This window comes from Schistocerca gregaria, chromosome 3 (genome assembly GCF_023897955.1).
Source record: "Schistocerca gregaria isolate iqSchGreg1 chromosome 3, iqSchGreg1.2, whole genome shotgun sequence".
NCBI classification, from domain to species: domain Eukaryota; kingdom Metazoa; phylum Arthropoda; class Insecta; order Orthoptera; family Acrididae; genus Schistocerca; species Schistocerca gregaria.
In genome coordinates, this window is record NC_064922.1 from 82,580,372 (window position 1) to 82,598,495 (window position 18,124).

General features: G+C 42.2%; 1 protein-coding gene across 8 annotated transcripts in view; it reads left to right on the forward strand.

The window, feature by feature from the left end:
- LOC126356058 (F-actin-uncapping protein LRRC16A) overlaps positions 1-18,124 on the forward strand; it is a 488,103-nt gene that overhangs the window by 350,364 nt on the left and 119,615 nt on the right. For all 8 annotated transcript variants that reach the window (XM_050006760.1, XM_050006755.1, XM_050006753.1 and 5 more), the window contains one exon: positions 4,950-5,125. In XM_050006760.1, coding sequence (XP_049862717.1) covers positions 4,950-5,125 — 176 coding nt within the window. The remainder of the gene's footprint in view (positions 1-4,949; positions 5,126-18,124) is intronic.

The window sequence follows — 18,124 nt, forward strand, 5'->3', positions numbered from 1 at the left end:
ATGATCTGGACTCACAGTGAAGAACAACTCCTGAATTTCCTCTCCAACCTCAACTCCTTTGGTTCCATCAGATTCACCTGGTCCCACTCCAAATCCCATGCCACTTTCCTTGACATTGACCTCCATCTGTCCAATGCCCAGCTTCACACATCCGTCCACTTCAAACCCACCAACAAGCAACAGTACCTCCATTATGACAGCTGCCACCCATTCCACATTAAACGGTCCCTTCCCTATAGCCTAGGTCTTCGTGACAAACGAATCTTCTCCAGTCCGGAATCCCTGAACCATCACACCAACAACCTGAAAACAGATTTCGCATCCCGCAACTACCCTCCCGACCTGTTACAGAAGCAAGTAACCAGAGCCACTTCCTCATCATATCAAACCCAGAACCTCCCACAGAAGAACCACAAAAGTGCCCCACTTGTGACAGGATATTTTCCAGGACTGGATCAGACTCTGAATGTGGCTCTCCAGCAGGGATACGACGTCCTAAAATCCTGCCACAAAATGAGATCCATCCTTCATGAAATCCTCCCCACTCCACCAAGAGTGTCTTTCTGCCGTCCACCTAACCTTCGTAACCTCTTAGTTTAACCCTATGAGATCCCCAAACCACCTTCCCTACCCTCTGGCTCCTACCCTTGTAACCGCCCCCGGTGTAAAACCTGTCCCATGCACCCTCCCATCACTACCTACTCCAGTCCTGTAACCCGGAAGGTGTACATGATCAAAGGCAGAGCCACATGTGAAAGCACCCAAGTGATTTACCAACTTATCTACCTACACTGTGATGCTTTCTATGTGGGAATGACCAGCAACAAACTGTCCATTCGCATGAATGGACACAGGCAGACAGTGTTTGTTGGTAATAGGATCACCCTGTGGCTAAACATGGCTTGGTGCACGGCCAGCACATCTTGGCACAGTGTTACACCGTCTGGGTTGTCGGGCTACTTCCCGCTAACACCAACCTGTCAGAATTCCGGAGATAGGAACGTGCCCTTCAGTATATCCTCTCTTCTCGATATCCGCCAGGCCTCAATCTCTGCTAATTTCAATTTGCCGCCGCTCATACCTCAACTGTCTTTCAACAAGATCTTTGCCTCTGTACTTCCACCTCGACTGACATCTCTGCCCGAACTCTTTGCCTTTACAGATGTCTGCTTGTGTCAGTGTATGTGTGGATGGATATGTGTGTGTGTGCGAGTGTACACCTGTCCTTTTTTCTCCCTAAGGTAAGTCTTTCTGCTCCCGGGATTGGAATGACTCCTTACCCTCTCCCTTAAAACCCACATCCTTTCGTCTCCTCCCTCGTTCCTGAAGAAGCAACCGTCGGTTGCTAAAGCTAGAAATTTTGTGTGTGTGTTTTATTTATTGTGCCTGTCTACCGGCACTTACCCGCTTGGTAAGCCTTGGAATCTTTGTTTTTAATATATGAACATGTAATATGATCTACCATCAGCAAATGAACCTGATTAATGTCCATAGCAGCATGGTTTGAAAACACGGACTTCGTTTGCCTGCTCTGTGCTGCTACGTATGGGCAAACCTCATTCCTTCCACACTTCGCTATCATTCAGCCTCTGTGCTGAAGTGCCTTCCTACAAGATGCAAGCTATAATATATGCATTTAGTCACTGGTATATTTTGAAAGCACCCTCTTTTAAGCTAGATTAAACATATAAAGTGGGTACGCATGCGGCTCCTACAAGTGTGCATGCGGCTCCTACAAGTGTGCATGCGTGCCCCCCCCCCCCCCCCCCCCCACACACACACACACACACACACACACACACACACACACACACACACACACACACACACATATGCACCAACACCAACACTAATCCTTGTTCCATAGATCATGAATATGACATTTTGTGATGATGTGGAACGTGTCACTTTAACGTAAGTTTTCTTTACACAAAATAATTAATTTTTTTCAGTTACTACTTCATATCTAAGAATTCACCTGTTGGTAGAAGGAGTTGTCATTCAGAAATTCTTTTAATTTGCTTTTAAATGTTGGTTGGCTATTTGTCAGATTTTTAATACTATTTGGCAAATGACCAAAGATTTTTGTGGCAGCATAATTCATCCCTTTCTGTGCCAAAGTGAGATTTAATCCAGAATAGTGAACATCGTCTTTTCTTTTAGTGTTGTAGCTATGCACTTCCCTGTTATTTTTGAATTGGGATGAGTTATTAGTGACAAATTTCATATGTGAATATATGTATTGCGAAGGTACTGTGAATATCTCGAGTTCCTTAAATAAATGACTGCTAGGTGATCTTGGATGGGCTCGAGCTATTATTCTGATTTCACACTTTTGTGCAATGGATACTTTGTCTTTTAGTGATGAATTGCCCCAAAATATTATGCCATATAAAAGCAGTCAATGAAAATAGGCATAGTAGGATAATTTACTGATACTTTTATCGCTAAAATTTGCAATACCCTAATAGCATAAGTAGCTGAACCTAACCATTTCAGCAGATCGTCGATGTGTTTCTTCAAATTCAGTTTCTCATCAATGAACACACCCAGAAATTTTGAGTATTGTTCCATAGCAACAGACTTCTATTCATAGTCTCAACACACACACACACACACACACACACACACACACACACACACACACACACACACACCTCTAGCACAGTTATATTGTGCTGGCTGAATACAGAATGTTGTTTGGATGGTAGACTCTGGTGAATGATTGTGTCATATGTAGTGGGAAAGGGGAGAAAAGATGTGGGTAGTAGGAGGAAGGGATGGTTGGAGAAGGGTAGCTGATGGGTGTAAGGGGGCAGCAGCAGTCAGATTGAAATGTGGGATAGAGAATTAGCAGATTCGTGGGATAGGAATGCAACACACAGCCACTGGAACTGGTGGGCAATGACAGTGGTGTGAGGGATTGTGTTGGGAAGTGTGACAAGAGTAGAGGAAGAGTCATGACTATGGGCACCCCTTATGGCACCAACCTATGCCAGTCTGTTTATGGACCATTCAGAGGAAACCTTTGTAGTCTCCCAAAATCCAAAGTCCTTCTCTAATTCAGGTTTTTTAATGTCATCTTTGTTATCTGGATCCAGAGCCAACACCCTATACTCATTTCTCCACAGCATCAGTGCTTTCTCTTCTGCTTGATACATCTGGTTCTTCTATGTTCACCATCCCCCTTCGTGTACATTGATCTTCACCTCTATGATGGCTCCATCAGTACTTTTTTGTCCAAAAAAGCCCACTAAAGATTGACAGTACTATGATTTTCACAGCTATCATTCCTTCTACATCAAAAATTCTCTCTCATCTATTCTGGCTACCTGTGGGTGGCACATCGACAGTGATGAGAATTTCTTTTGCTGAATTTCTTTCCGTGACTTTCACAGTTGGGCACTGTCCCACAAACAGTCTGTAAACAGATTTCACATGCATACCCTCACATACCTCTAATACTCCCACCATCCCCAAGAACCGTCTGCAAAAGAGAACCACTCCCTCTTCTTTATCACCCAATATCGTGCCTAACTGGAACAACTGAACATTAGCCTTCACCAGGGCTTACAATATCTATCATTTGTGGAGGTGAGGGACGTCCTACACTCAATCCTTCCCAACCTTCCTAAAGTGGTATCTACCACCCACCCACCCAACCTGCACAACATCCTAGTCCATCCCTTTGCCACACACACAGTCCATACTACTTGCCGCATGTGAAAGTCCCAGGTACAAGGCCTGTCAGATTCACCAACACAGCACGTCATACTTCAGTCCCGTCACAGGCAAGGCCACTTGTGAAGGCAGCTGTATTTTATACCAGTTCTGATGCAATTTCTGCACAGCATTTTAGCGAGCATTTCCATCAACCGTCAACCCAAATGAATGAACACAACCGAACTGTGGATAAGACTAGAGTTGACCACCGAGTGGCAGAATGCACTGCTGGGTGCAACGTGCTGGATTTTAGTGGCTGCTTCATAACACACACCAGATTTTCTGAACTGTGTAGATGGGACTGATCCTAGCAACACATCCTTTGTTCCCTTAATCCTCCAAGTTTCGACCTCCACTAACCCACTGCACACACACCCTCCATTGGCGTTTGTGCAGTTTTGAAGATTTATAATGGCTGTTGAACGACAAAGCTAAACTCTATTTTATTACACTTGAGGTATGAATTAAAAATGCCTTCAGTCACAACCTTTCGTGTTTTATTCAGTATGTGATGCGTTTTGGACATTGTGGATCTATTATCAGGTGTAATTCGTCTTAGTACATGCTTTACTTTTTCTCTTGAATGAGGTGAAATGCATATTCTTGGAATTTTGTAAGTAGTGGAAAAGATGAACAGTGTAAACTTACCAAATAATCCAAGAACAGTGTTTTTAACATTTTAGCACCAACATACTTTTTTTTCTCCATCGTTTGCTGGTGCTGTAGCTAAAACATTAAAAATGGTTTTCTTGGATTATGTGGTAAGTTTACACTGTTCATCTTTTCCACTATATCACACATTTTTTTGCGCTTGACTTACAAAATTTGTGACCTAACATCAAACCTTTTCGTGGCAGGAATTGCATTTCCCCTCATTCGAGAGAGGAAAAAAAAGCATGTATTAAGACGAATTACAGCTGATGATGAGCCGACAGAGTCTGAAATGCATTTTTAATTAATAAAACACGAAAAGTTGTGACTGAAGGGGATAAAATTAAATTGTTTTATTAGAACTTTTATGTTGTATCTTTGTTACCTTTGACTTTGATACTTCCAGCCAGTTTTTGTTCAGAAAGATTTAACCAGTTACATTTTCATTTTGTATCTGTGTGCTGTAACATTATTGTAGAGAACTCCACAAATTACGTGCTAATTATTTATTTATTTTCTGACTTACAAAAAAGAGAAAAATTGCGTGAAATAATGTGAGATTCTTTTGTTTTCAGAATTCTTTGGAGAGCATGATGAAATGTGCACAAGAACAGTGCCCACATGTTCTGTCTGATGAACATGTACGTGCAGAAATTCTGAAATTGTGCAGAGAAAAAAATCGTCTTTCTTCAGATTTTGTGCACTCTTGTGTTGTTGAGCGTGCTGGCACAGAAATTGTTAACAGAATCAAGTAAGTTACTGAATATATCTTGATGATTGGAAAAGTTAAATATTTAAGTAAGATTTCAATTGTAATGTATGTTTAATTTGATGCTTTCGCTCAGTTTTCCGGTATATGTTTTCATGGACCCATTGCAAGTAGAAGGTATGAGAGTAGCTGTTGCAGGGATTGGGCGGTGGGGGGAGTGAAATGATTGAAGACACAGGAAAGGACACAGGATTGTATGAGTCCAGCCCTGGGCAGTTCAATAATTGAAGGATGTGTTCGAGGGACAGTATCCAGAGGCAGACTTCCAGGTTTCCAAATACCATACAGTTTGGAAATATTGTGTGTTTTACTGTTAGTTATTTTATGTTATTCATGAAATGTAATTTTCCTACTGATCGAGATATTACTGTATATCAAATGATAATGAAGAAATATCAGCAAAGGTCAGCCATTAAATACGTACAAATTTTCTGGCACCACACCCATATTGGAAGAGAGAGTGCCACTCGTTTTTAATGAAGAATTAAGCTTTAGATAGTTTTGTGTTAATTGGTGTAAGGGTAGTGTTATCACTCACCTTTGTGGCGAAAATATCATTGCTTTTCTCATACATTGTAGACAGCTGCACTGCATGCTGACTACTGATAATCCTCAACAGTATGTGTGGTACTTTGCTAGGGTTTAAGATAGTGTCAAGGGAGAGTTCGAGAGTAGACTTTCCTGATGATAGGTCTTCCAAGAGGGCCCATGGTTCTTTCATGAGTTTAAACAAGGTGCCCAATCTTCCTTCCGGGGCTACAAGCCCATCCCTGTACCTCTACCTCCCTGTCCTCACTCCTCCCCCTCTGCCCCCCTCCTTCCCTTTCTCAGTGTTCTTCCTTATGTTGACCTGGATATGCATCTGTATTCCTTGTGGTTTTGTTCCCCTCGCCTTTTCTCTGTCATCCTTCCTGTTTGGCATTTTTGGTCTGCTATTGGGGTTTTATCTCCACTTCCAAATTTTCTCTAATTGGTGTAAACCATTCAGGTAAGAACTCCCTGTGGTGCTGCTGTTACGTACCCATCTGGCAGAACGCCATGTCAACACCAGTATCACACTTCTGATGTCTGAGCTGTTGACTCCGCATGTACGAGGGGATACCCAAAAAGAAAAACAGAATAACATTGCCATGGGCAGAGCTTGTGTAGTACACATTTCTGCCATTAGGCTTGTGTAGCACAATTCATTGCCAATACAGCACCATCTGTGTTGTCGATCTGGCTTGTTCTGTTCATCTGCAGTGATTCTTTTTACTAGTGCTGTTTTGTTCTTGTTTCATTTTTTATGATGGCAAGTTTGTGAAATTTTGTTTTCTACTCAGTAAAAATGTTGCTGAAACTGTTTTAATGTTGCAAACACCTTACCAAGATGATGATGTGCCAAAATCTCAAATCTACGATTGGTTTGCTCGATTTAAAAATAGCGACTTCATTCTGAATATCTATCAGCTGCCCGAATTGACAAAAATATTGAAAAAATTTGAGAACTCAAGCTCACAGACTGTCAACAGACAGTTGAACAACAGTCAGAGATTAGTGGGTAATCGTGGAGCTCAGTGTACTTAACATTAACAGAAGACTTGAGAATGAAAAGAGTCACTGCCAAGTTTGTTCCTCATGTTTTGACTGACGTTCAAAAGGAATATCGAGTTGAAACATGTCGTGCTTTGAAACAACAGCTTGAAACTTATCCTGATTACCTGTCTAAGGTAATTACTAGTGAAGACTCGAGGTGCTGCGGTTACAACCTAAAAACAAAGCAACAGTCAAGCCAGTGGAAGATGTTGTCATTCACCAGTAAACAAAAGTGGTCAAACATCAAAACAATGCTGATTTGCATTTTTTGATAGCAAGGGCACAGTTCATTCAGAGTTTGTTCCCTCAGGTCATACCGCCAATAAAACATTTTATTTTGAAGTTTTTAAGAAGATTCCGCAAGAGTGTTAGTCATAAACGACTCCAATTGTGGCAGGCAGGAGACTGGTTCTTCCATCAAGACAATGCACCTGCACACACAGCCATCTCCATTAGACAGTTTTTGGCTAAAAATGGCACGGTTCCTCTGCCCCGAGCACTTTACTCGCCTGACCTGGCTCCGTGCAACTTTCTCCAAGCATGAAAAGGGACATAAAAGGACACTGATTTGACAACATTGAAGAAGTCAAGGGGAAAAAAAGGGAAAAGCTGTCAGCGATATCTAAAGATGACATAAAAAATGTTTCAGACAGTGAAAGCACCGATGGGACAATTATATTAGTTGTAATGGAGAGCATTTTGAAGGGGATAAGATAGTTTCATAAACAATTTGAAAATATATGGCTTTTACAAAAATAGTTCCTTTTTGGGGGGGAGGGGGGGGTTACCTCCTCATATGCCTAGGAGTGGTTGCTTGTCATTTTGGAGCATTATAATGCCCGGAATTGGCTGCCATACCAGATGGCCCTCAGCCTTGCTGTGGCTGGCTGGCATCCATGGGTGCAGCTCCTGATTGGAGTGGGTGGTATCAGGGCAGATGCTTTGTGCATAAAGCATATCAAGCTCCAAAAATATGACCATTCCCCTATGGCCGTCTCGTCAAGTGGTAACGCATCCTTAAATGCTGCTGCTTAAGACCGCATGGCTTTCTCTTCCCTGGCAGGAGGGCCAGGCTTGCCAGCTTGGTGTGAAACAGTTTCCCCACTGCCTGGTCTGTACTAGGACAGATGTGGAAAATATCAAAGACAAGTTCGGCAAAGTGGGGTCTCTCAGCAAGATATGGTTAGGTTTCCTATTGCTGCATGTCTTTGTGCTTATGATCATTTTGGGGATGCTCCAGTGTCCATTACACCTCACCCATCTTCGAATATGGTTCAGGGAGTCATGTTTCATAGGGACCTCATCCTTCAACTGATGATCTCCAGGCCCATCTGAAAAGACTTTCATTTTGCTCGGTATGTGCAGGAAGGCCATAAGGACAACTGTACCTGTACTGGTACCTTTATTCTGGCTTTTGAGAGGGTTACATTGCTCCCAGAGAAGGTCAATGTTTTGTGTTGTTAATGTGACATGAAGCCATACATCCCGCTGCCCGTGAGATGCTTTTGGGGCTTTCATTTGAGACACGTCTTACTGTTGTATGGTGGACCCTCTGTGTGGTGACTATGGACACCCACTCCATGAGGGCAGCCCATGTGTTCCACTATCCTGTATGTTAATTGTCACAACGGTAACTCTCCATGGTCACCAGATTGCTCACCTTATAAGAAAGAAAAGAAGATAAAAGTATAAAAACGTGTGGTTTCTGAAGAGGGGCAGCAGCCTTTTCAGTAGTTGCAAGGCCAACAGTCTGGATGATTGACTGATCTGGCCTTGTAACAATAACCAAAATGGCTTTGCTGTGCTGGTACTGCGAACGGCTGAAAGCAAGGGGAAACTACGGCCGTAATTTTTCCCGTGGGCATGCAGCTTTACTGTATGATTAAATGATGATGGCGTCCTCGTGGGTAAAATATTCTGGAGGTAAAATAGTCCCCCATTCGGATCTCCGGGCGGGGACTACTCGTGGATGTTGTTATCAGGAGAAAGAAAACTGGCGTTCTACGGATCGGAGTGTGGAATGTCAGATCCCTTAATCGGGCAGGTAGGTTAGAAAAATTAAAAAGGGAAATGGATAGTTTAAAGTTAGATATAGTGGGAATTAGTGAAGTTCGGTGGCAGGAGGAACAAGACTTCTGGTCAGGTGACTACAGGGTTATAAACACAAAATCAAATAGGGGTAATGCAGGAGTTGGTTTAATAATGAATACAAAAATAGGAGTGCGGGTAAGCTACTACAAACAGCATAGTGAACACATTATTGTGGCCAAGATAGACACAAAGCCCACACCTACTACAGTAGTACAAGTTTACATGCCAACTAGCTCTACAGATGATGATGAAATTGAAGAAATGTATGATGAGATAAAAGAAATTATTCACGTAGTGAAGGGTGACGAAAATTTAATAGTCATGGGTGACTGGAATTCGAGAGTAGGAAAAGGGAGAGAAGGAAACATAGTAGGTGAATATGGATTGGTGTTAAGAAATGAAAGAGGAAGCCACCTGGTAGTTTTGCACAGAGCATAACTTAATCATAGCTAACACTTGGTTTAAGAATCATGAAAGAAGGTTGTATACATGGAAGAACCCTGGAGATACTAAAAGTTATCAGGTAGATTATATAATGGTAAGACAGATTTAGGAATCATGTTTTAAATTGTAAGACATTTCCAGGGGCAGATGTGGACTCTGACCACAATCTATTGGTTATGACCTGTAGATTAAAACTGAAAAAACTGCAAAAAGGTGGAAATTTAAGGAGATGGGGCCTGGATAAACTGAAAGAACCAGAGGTTGTACAGAGTTTCAGGGAGAGCATAAGGGAACAGTTGACAGAAATGGGGAAAAGAAATACAGTAGAAGAAGAATGGGTAGCTTTGAGAGATGAAGTAGTGAAGGCAGCAGAGGATCAAGTAGGTAAAAAGGCAAGGGCTAGTAGAAATGCTTGGGCAACAGAAGAAATATTGAATTTAATTGATGAAAGTAGAAAATATAAAAATGTGGTAAATGAAGCAGGCAAAAAGGAATACAAATGTCTCAAAAATGAGATCGACAGGAAGTGCAAAATGGCTAAGCAGGGATGGCTAGATGACAAATGAAAGGATGTAGAGGCTTATCTCACTAGGGGTAAGATAGATACTGCCTACAGTAAAATTAAAGAGACCTTTGGAGAAAAGAGAAACACTTGTGTGAATATCAAGAGCTCAGATGGCAACCCAGTTCTAAGCAAAGAAGGGAAAGCAGAAAGGTGGAAGGAGTATATAGAAGGTTTATACAAGGGCGATGTACTTGAGGACAATATTATGGAAATGGAAGAGGATGTAGATGAAAATGAAATGGGAGATATGATACTGCGTGAAGAGATTGACAGAGCAGTGAAAGACCCTAGTCGAAACAAGGAGTAGAGAACATTCCATTGGCACTACTGACGGCCTCGGGAGAGCCAGTCCTTACAAAACTCTACCATCTGGTGAGCAAGATGTATGAAACAGGCAAAATACACTTAGACTTCAAGAAGAATATAATAATTCCAATCCCAAAGAAAGCATGTGTTGACAGATGTGAAAATTACCGAACAATCAGTTTAATTAGCCACAGCTGCAATATACTAACACGAATTCTTTACAGACGAATGGAAAAACTATTAGAAGCCGACCTCGGGGAAGATCAGTTTAGATTCCGTAGAAACACTGGAGCACGTGAGGCAGTACTGACCCTACGACTTATCTTAGAAGGAAAGATAAAGGAAAGGCAAACCTACGTTTCTAGCATTTGTAGACTTAGAGAAAGCTTTTGACAATGGTGACTGGAATACTCGCTCTCAAATTCTGAAGGTGGCATTGGTAAAATACAGGGAGCGAAAGGCTAATTACAATTTATACAGAAACCAGAGGGCAGTTATAAGAGTCGTGGGGTATGAAAGGGAAGCAGTGGTCGGGAAGGGAGTAAGACAGATTTGTAGCCTCTCCCCGATGTTATTCAATCTGTATATTGAGCAAGCAGTAAAGGAAACAAAAGAAAAATTCGGAGTAGGTACTAAAATCCACGGAGAAGAAATAAAAACTTTGAGATTCGCCGATGACATTGAAATTCTGTCAGAGACAGCAAAGGACTTGGAAGAGCAGTTGAATGGAATGGACAGTGTTTTGAAAGGAGGATATAAGATGAACATCAACAAATGCAAAACGAGGATAATGGAATGTAGTCGAATAAAGTTGGGTGATGCTGAGGGAATTAGATTAGGAAATGAGACACTTAAAGTAGTAAAGGAGTTTTGCTATTTGGGGAGCAAAATAACTGATGATGGTCGAAGTAGAGAGGATATAAAATGTAGACTGGCGATGGCAAGGAAAGCGTTTCTGAAGAAGAGAAATTTGGTAACATCGAGTATAAATTTAAGTGTCAGAATGTCATTTCTGAAAGTATTTGTATTTTGTGTAGCCATGTATGGAAGTGAGACATGGATGATAAATAGTTTGGACAAGAAGAGAATAGAAGCTTTCGAAATGTGGTGCTACAGAAGATTGCTGAAGATTAGATGGGTAGATCACATAACTAATGAGGAAGTATTGAATAGGATTGGGGAGAAGAGAAGTTTATGGCACAACTTGACCAGAAGAAGGGATCGGTTGGTAGGACATGTTCTGAGGCATCAAGGGATCACCAATTTGGTATTGGAGGGCAGCGTGGAGGGTAAAAATGGTAGAGGGAGACCAAGAGATGAATACACTAAGCAGATTCAGAAGGATGTAGGTTGCAGTAGGTACTGGGAGATGAAGAAGCTAGCACAGGATAGAGTAGCATGGATAGCTGCATCAAACCAGTCTCAGGACTGAAGACCGCAACATCAACAAGAAGTCCCTGGATCATTTGTCTTACACTGAGACTCATTAGAAATTTGACTTGACTTCATCCTGCATCAGTGACTTCTAGTTTTGCCTCTGTTACACCCTTTCTCCCTCCTCCCTCTCTTTTACCACAGTCCCATGTCTGTCTCCTCTCCCCCTTCCCTGCACTTCTTTTTATCTGCCTTCTGGGTGCCACTCCCACTCCCACTCCATGGAATTCCTGCTACCACAGCTCAGCCAAGGGAAGCATAGTCGGCACACCCCATAGTCGCCCACTCTCTTTTTATTCCGGATCTTCCAGAAGCCTACTCTCCTCCTATGCCCTGCCCTCCTGAGCCTATGAAAGAAAAGGAGGAGCAACATAAGTACCAGGACAAGGCTCCCTGGTGGCCCTGGAGATGGCATCTCCGCCCTCGCAACCTGAGTCTGACATCTTTTTTATGGATGTCACAATGTCGTCAGCAGTGATGGATGGTGCGATGGCATTATTCGTTCCAGCCTGTTTTGCCTCCCATTTGGATATCCATTTTTCAATGGAACTGAATAGCAGTCCCTTATTGTCTTTTGTTTGAGAGCTTGTGTTGTTCTCGAGGAATCTCATATTACTAATGCTCATTCACTGACCCTTCGTGGGTTCCATGCTTTCTGTTGCAACTGGGTCAGCCCTCTGAGGGCTTCCAGTGGTGTCTGCACATTAGTCCTTACGGATATTGTCATTAGATAGATCCCACTTCATACACCATTTTGGAAATGGTTGCCATTTAGATCCACTTGGACTCTGCAGTCTAGTCTGCAATCTCTATCATGGTTTGCGACCCACATCTGCTGTCCTAATTGCCCTCCTTCAGCAAACTCCCCTCTCCATTCCACGTCATTATATGTTTTAGTGCCCATCACTATTTGTGGGGCAGTGCTTCCTCATCTAGTCAGGAGCTCCTCGTTGGCCAATTCCTAGTGTACCATGACCTTCGGCTTGTTATTGATGGTTTCCCTACTCATTTTAGTGCCACCTATGGCACTTTTTTTGCAATTGATCTTTTACTCTCTTCCCCTCACCCTCCCCTTCTTCCTCTCTCACACAGGTCACCACATGATGACCTTTGTGATAGTGATTCTCTCATTTTCTTCCTGCCTTCTGCTGACCAGGCTTCCCCGCAGGGCTTTTAATTGTGCCGTTTGGCCTCTATATACATCCCAGGTTGTGTTTCTGCATTTTTTGTAAGCTTGTATTGATGAAATTGTCCGTGATCTGTCCAGTAAGACCGAGCTAGGTGGCGCAGTGGTTAGACACTGGACTCGCATTCGGGAGGACGACGGTTCAATCCCGCATCCGGCCATCCTGATTTAGCTTTTCTGGGATTTCCCCAAATCGCTCCAATCAAATGCTGAGATGGTTCCTTTCAAATGGCACAGCCGACTTCCTTCCCTAATCTGATGAGACCGATGACCTTGCTGTCTGGTCTCCTTCCCCAAAACCAACCAACCAATACCTCCTCATTATGTCCAGTAAGATAATCAGCACCACTAGCATTTCCGTTCCCCACTTGACAGTCCTAGTTTGCTATCGGCCAGCTCTGTGGTGGAGCATGGCCGTTGCCACTACTATTCGTAATTGTCTCACGCCTTGTATCATCGTAAGTGGCACCTGTTCTCTGCCAGTCTTTTTACCTAGAAACGTCTTCTTGCCGAAGCTTGTTACTTAATCAAACAGAGCAAATGGATGTGTTGGGAGCACTTTGTCTCTTATCTGTGTTCTTGTGATACACTCCGCACTCTCCAAGGCTGTCAGCGGCGGTCTTCCATTCTGGCCTTTCCCTTCTAAGTGGTGTTTGTACAGATCCATCAGTTCCAGCAGATCACCTTGCAATCCATTTTCCGACAGCATCAGCCTGCTACCCAGCTGCCTTCCTCCTCCAGAAACAGCCGGCTGAAGCTATCGGCTTATATTTCACACTTGTCAGATGGAACCTTACAATGAACCTTTTACTGAATGGGAGCTTCTTCTGGCCCTCTCTTCTTCCCACGATTCAGTTCCTTACCCTCATTTATAACCAGCTGTGTCAGCATCTCAGTCCTCCACAGCACCAGTATCTCCTCCATGTGTTTAATAGTGTTTGGTTTCAAGTGATTTTCCCCTCTCAGTGGAGAGACAGTACCATGGTTCCTGTCCTCAAGCCCAGCAAGGATCTGTTGTCCCTTGCTAGTTACTGGCCCATCAGTCTGACAAGTGTCCCCTGCAAGTTACTAGAGCAGATGGTGGCTCTTAGTCTCAGTTGGGTCCATGATTCCTAACATCTTGTCCCAGTTTCGTTCGATCTTCGTAAGGCCTATGACACAGCTTGGCACCATCACATTCTTCTTTGTCCACCAGTTCCTGTCATTTAGATTCTGGGTTGGCACTGTTTTCAGCTCCTTACTAAGTCTTCTCAACCCCGCTATTAGTGGACTTGCAGCCTCTGCTGGAGTGTGGGTCACCCCTGCTCCGTATTCGAATGAGTTCTATATTCGGGCTAACTACCACTCAATGGCCTCTGCGGAATGACAGTCAAAACGTGCTATCAGGCGTTCTTCTACATGGACATACTCTCACAGTTTTCAGTTCTCTCCCCTTAAGTGACGGTTGGTGCATTTCTGTCAGCATACTATGGCCCGTCCTGATCCAGAGCTCTACCTCCTGGACAGGGGTCCCCCAGTTCCATTTATTGGGTCTTATTTTTGACAACAAGTATACTTGGTTGCCCCGTCTGAAGGTTGATTGTGTAAATGCAGTGTTCTTCACTTCCTTGCCCACACTTCTTGGGGCTCTGATCATTCGACCCTTCTGTGCCTTTACTAAGCATTAGTTCTCATGTGGACTGTAGTTGTTAAGTTTAAGGATCAGCTCCCCTTCCGCGCTGCTCCTGTTGGATCTGGTTCACTTTCATGTTATCCACCAGTGTCTTTCTCACTAGGCCTGTCGATCGTCCTCTGGTTGATGCTGGAATCCCTTCTCTTTAGATTCACCATTCCCAGCTCCTGATTTCCTATGCCATCACTATCCCATTCTTTGCCTGCTCATCCCTCCTATTCTATTCTTTTCGCAACAGAGGGTCATCAACAACTTGGTGCCTACACTTCGGACTTCCGTCTCCCCAATGTTTACTTTTCCCCATGTTCTCTCACGAACCACTCATCCCCCATCCCCAAATTCTGTTATGTATAGACCCAATGAGTGGCCTTTAGGCTATTGCTATATTTTTTCTGCCATCCCTTGATCTGTGCCAACTGTGACTTCGTCGCTGATCTTGGTTTCCTGATCATATGTCTAATAAACTTCGCACCACCCAGGAGACTCACACGATGTGGCATTCTTCCCTCTGCCTCTCCTGGCAGGAATATAACATCCTCTTCATATTGGCAATACTAGGTTGACCCATGGTTTATACCCTTTGTACTAAACATGCCCTCCCACCTCCCTTGTCTCGGGTGTCAGCGAACGGCGCTTGCATGGTTAACGTGTGTCCTTTGTTTTCTTCATGATAGTGGTTTATACTTTCAGGTACAAACTGTTGAATTTTCCTCTGGAATTTGCATCCCTCAGTTAGTATAGGCAGTGATTGTGGAGGCCTCGACTTTCCCTTCACACTGGCCAGGTTCTTCCCCCCTTTCCCTTCATTTTGTCTAGTTTATGGCGCTGTTGTATTTCCCCTTCTCTTGTGTCTTCTTCCCCTAGTGTTGTCCTCATTGTATCGTGATAATGTTAGGGTATAGTGTGGCTGTCGAGATGGGTCAGTGGCAGTGCTGGTGCCCCACCGCGCATACCATTTCTGGGACACCCCTGCTCTCCATGTTTCCATCCATCCCTCTCCTGTACTTTCCTCGTCCTACTGCCCAGATGTCCCTTTTCACTCTTTGTTTGCATGTTATGCCTTCCCTATGACTGAACTGTGCTGTTAGTGTTCTTCCTCCCTTGATTTCCACCATTATAGCTTATGGGACCGATGACCTCACTGGCCCTCCCTCAAATCAACCAACCAACCATTCCTGACAGTGGACAATTATCGACTACTCACACTATGGTAGTAATTAGTGGACAGAAATTATTTTAGTTAATTATTTTTTATGTGCCAAGAACATTCTAGTGATTTGTAGTAAATCTGCAAGAATACTGGCTTCTTTATGAAGGTTAATTTATTAATCAAAGTTAGCACTGAGAACATTATAATAATTGGCCTTGGGGGCTAATTTGATTGAGAATCCTTTTTGAACTAAACCCATTGTTTTAAGTAAGTGAGAGTGAATAAGATGATTAACTTGCTTGATTTCATGAATTTGAATAAACAAAAGTAAGATTGCCAATCTTATCATTTACTGAAACAGCATTAGCCGTAGTTCCCTATTGCAGGAAAGAGGGCACCAGCCTTACAATAAGTGCACAATGAGAAAAATTTTGCAATTGCGTTTCTGATTTTGCAATTGTTGCATTTTATGCAAGTTATGATAAGGTGTGGTTACAGTGTGTACAGTGTATGTTGAATGCTTAACAATAGCAAATTTGAAAACAGATTTCTTGCCAGTATTTGGACAGTTCCAAAAATAGCCTAACCGATTTTTTTCCGAAGATGTATTATGTAGATTGGATGTGTGTCTACCTTCTACAGTCAGAAATGATACACAATCTAACTATGGGCAGACCAGTGACACTGCTCCAAACCATGTCGTGGAAAGTGTTATTACCTCACAAAGGGTGACACAAAAACTGATAGCCTCTGCTACGCAAGTTGTTTGGATCAACTGGATGAGTAAATATCTTAGAAGGGAGTGAAAATAAATTCTGACTATGTGCCTGCCCAGAAAGGTGTTATGGTAATTGTAAAAATGAGGGTTTTGGAGCATTTTCTTGTAACATGCAGACTGTTTACAGAAACGTTTTTTATTTATTTGCTGCGAGAACTTTATGGTATACTGTCTAGATACTATGACAGACCGTGCATTCCAGTAATTACAAAAACTAACTGTGTTTAAAGTTCATTGATGTAAAAGGGATATGCATTAGAAACTAAGTGTCTTTTTACTCTGTCTTTCAATCTCAGTCTGAGAACTGTATAACTTAACTTTGTATCTATGTGATATTATACTGCTAACATACCTGCTGACTGATAAAATAGTGTGATGACCTGTCATACCTTTGCACTTAATCTATTTTTGTTGTTTTTTATGTAGTCTTAGACAAACTGAACTCGATCAGTAACAAACTATGACACTTTTCAACATATTATTGTGAGACTGTTTAGCAAAGACTGACTTCTACCTTCTATGTTGGTGGAAGAGGGTAGTAATTATTGAGTAAAAGATGGGCCTGAGTCAAACCTGTTCATAAGCAAGTAATTCAACTAGTTGCTTAAAACCTAGACACTGGCATTTCATACTCCTTCAAAAACAGTGCAGTATTTATAAACAGACACATTATACATTAGCTTTCCTGCAACCACTACAGAGCCTTCTATGTTATTATGAGTGTTCAATCACATAAATGGTAACATTCTTGATTGAGAATGTTGCTCAATACAATGACAATTTCTCATCGTGTACCATTTGAATTTCCCCCACCATCACAGGTCTTCTGAATTGTGTTGGTGAGCACTGTACTTGAAAAATGTCTCTTGTTCCTATTCTCCCTCTGATACCTGTCTCTCAACTTCCTGTTTCCACCCTGTTGTCCTCAGACTGGCTCTTGTTCCCCATATCTCTCTTTTTGTTCCACCCCAACTTTATCTTTGAAATCGTTCCTGTCACCTGTTTATTTAATATGTTCTGTTTGCTTCCCCCAGTATTTGCCCCTCTCACTTTTTCTCCATGTTCCTTCTCACATTCCCAACTCTGTCTCCACCCGCATTTAGCTACTTACTCCATTTCAGCACAATCTTTTGTAGCCCCTATCCATCCCATTTCTCCCCTCCTCCTTATCGCCCCATTCATTTCTACACCACCCATCACATCAAGGTTCACCACGTATTTTAGTCAAGTGTTAGGTTCAGAAAAGAACAGTGGCAGATTTTGTTTGTGTGTGTGTGTGTGTGTGTGTGTGTGTATGTGTGTGTGTAACATCATGTTTGCCTTTTTTGTGCTTGTCTCATTTAGTGAGCAGTAACATTCTTCTTATTTATATACATATGTAAATATATCCTGTATTTTCCATTATTGTATTTAAAGGAACTCTTTTATTTCATTTTTTATTCTATACTTCTCTCATTTGAAGTGTTGTAACCTGTGTAATTGGCTATGTTTACTGCCCTACATATTACAAGAACAAACTATTTACCACTTAGCTAAAATGTGAGCTATAAAAAAAATATTGCATATAAATAGTTCTTCTCTTGTATGCCACTATAGTGCTACGAAACCACTGAAACAGTAAGGTGCAAAGGTTGGAGTATTATAGATTATTAGTTTGACCTTCAAATATTCCAAGGAATTGTATGCTCTTGTGTTAATTTTTTATTACACTGTGCATATTTGATTGATACTATTAATAAAGATTTGTGAAGCATAATTGAATCATTTCATTGTGATATTG